Here is a 2,119-nt window from a genome sequence, read left to right as displayed (position 1 = left end):
GGGGGTGCAAGGCAAAGCCCCCCTTCCCCCTACTTCCCTCTGCCTGTTTCTCCATAGGCGGCGCACCCAGTCCTCAGGACAGGATGGCCGGTGAGACACTCTCCCCTGCTTCTCCTCGTGCCCCTCCCTACCTCATTACACCCCATCATGGTCCCAGCAGGGTGGTCTGTGGGTGTGGGAGTGGGAGGGACCAGGCTCGGGAGGCTAACCCAAATGGGGGCTGCACCTCCTCTTGGGGCTTCCCCACCGGTCTGGGAGACCCATCGAGCCCAGTCCTGCTGCCCGCAGACCCCAGGAGGAGGTGCCTGCGGAGGAGGATCTGCAGCAGGTCACGGTGCAGGTGGAGCCCACGTGCAGTGTGGAGATAGTGGTCCCCAAGACAGCAGTGGCCGCAGGGTGAGTGTCTGCCTACCCCGAATCCTCCCTGCCGCCCAGAACATACCCTTCTGCCTCCTTCCTCTGCCACGATCACGTCCACCTCTGAGGTCCCAGGCACCCTCACCACCACGTCCATGTGCAAAAAGAAAGGGTAGGAGGGTAGACCAGTTGTCAAAAGTGCACTCAGAATATGGACAAATTGCTGCTCAGGGCCCTGTCGCCACACTTGGCAGCAAGGCAGGCTGGGAACTGTAGTTCACTCGGGCAGCCTGAGCTCATCCTCAGTGCTCTGAGCAGGTGCAGGTGGTTTGGGTTGTGGACGCTGAGCAGGAAATGGCTGCTTCCCAAAGATGTCCAGACGTGCTACTAGAATAGCCGTCACCTTCAGACTCTTCCTCTGTCCCCCAGGTGCGTGCCCCCACCCCAGCCCACCCCCATCATCCATGGTGGCGTTTCTCCTCTCTCCACTTCCGGCGTCATCTTTCTTAGACTGTATCAGGCTCTCAAGACGCGTGGATGAGGCCTGGGCTGCGTGCCTCCTGTGCCTGTCCTCGTTTTGCACTTTCACTCAGTTCTTCAGTCATTTGGTCTATGACCTACCCTGTCTTTATTCTTTTCTCTTTCCTTTCTTGCTTATGTCCCGTTTAGCTGAGTGCTTCAGTCCTTTCCTATTCCTTCCTTTAGTGATGAGGGCCTTGAGGCTACATTTTTGCCTCTGAGTACTGCTTTGGCTGCGTCTCAGCATTTGCCATCCAGTTGTTCACCGTTTTACTGGCTTTTCACTTGCAGAGAGTCATTTTCACTGTCATAATCTTTTCCGTTTGAAGGCAGTGGTTCTCAACCAGCCAGGGGGAATTGGCTCTCCAAGAGCCAGTGGGCAGTGTCTGGGGCCATTTGGGGTTAATCCAACTGAGGGAATGGTCCTGCTGGCATCAAGACGGGGGAAGCCAGGGACACTGCTTCCCTTACAGTGCGCAGGATGGACCTGCCCCAGAGAGGGGCCCAGGCCCAACGTCCACAGTGGTATCGGAGATAGAGCCTCAACTGAGAGCTCTTTAGGAGTATTCCGCTTCTATCCAGGGTCGTCTCACTGTGTTGAGTTCTGCTTGAAGACTCTGTAAAATCAGTGTGGACTCCCAGGAGGATCTGTGGGTGGCTGGGAGAACTGGGGGACCCAGAGGAAGGTCTGGGGACGTGGAGCTACTGAGAGCCCTGTCCTGGACTCCCGTGTCGTCTTGTCGTGTCCTCAGTGGGGAGGCTCCCTCTGCCTGTGCCACAGCCACCGCGGAAGGGGAGACCACCAGCCAGGCCTCGGAGCCCGCCAGCCAGGCCTCAGACGAGGACGACGCGCCAGCCACCGACATCTACTTTGTAAGTCCCCTGCCGGCTCCCTTTGTCAGGCCCCTGGAGCAGCCACCAGGGCTCACACACACTTGTGCCCATGAGCTCGTGCTTGTTTACACACTCGCTCACCCACAGGTGCACACGCAGACACGGGCTCACATACACGCACGATCACGTGTGTACTCACCCACAGTTGCTCACCCACTCACCCGTGCTCTCCTATGCTCACCTGCAGCCTCACTGCCCACCCAGGCACGTAATCACACGTTCACAGGAGCACACATGTGCATGTGCATGCACACGTGTACACACGTGCCACGCTCACCCACACATGCAGATGTAGCCACAGGCCCATTCACTCAGGCTCACATACATGTACCCACACACTCACATGCCC

At 58.1% G+C, this 2,119-nt stretch overlaps 1 protein-coding gene across 1 annotated transcript in view; it reads left to right on the top strand.

Moving 5' to 3' along the window:
• Window positions 1-2,119, top strand: part of PIP5K1C (phosphatidylinositol-4-phosphate 5-kinase type 1 gamma) — a 28,604-nt gene that overhangs the window by 20,732 nt on the left and 5,753 nt on the right. Inside the window, exons 11-13 of the mRNA XM_045300050.1 lie at window positions 12-90; window positions 289-396; window positions 1,629-1,749. Coding sequence (XP_045155985.1) covers window positions 12-90; window positions 289-396; window positions 1,629-1,749 — 308 coding nt within the window. The remainder of the gene's footprint in view (window positions 1-11; window positions 91-288; window positions 397-1,628; window positions 1,750-2,119) is intronic.

This window comes from Echinops telfairi, unplaced genomic scaffold (assembly GCF_000313985.2).
Source record: "Echinops telfairi isolate 266 unplaced genomic scaffold, ASM31398v2 ScPeMD7_7459;HRSCAF=8497, whole genome shotgun sequence".
Classification (NCBI taxonomy): domain Eukaryota; kingdom Metazoa; phylum Chordata; class Mammalia; order Afrosoricida; family Tenrecidae; genus Echinops; species Echinops telfairi.
The sequence above is the reverse complement of the archived record's forward strand: the minus strand, read 5'-3'. Positions and strand labels throughout refer to the sequence as shown.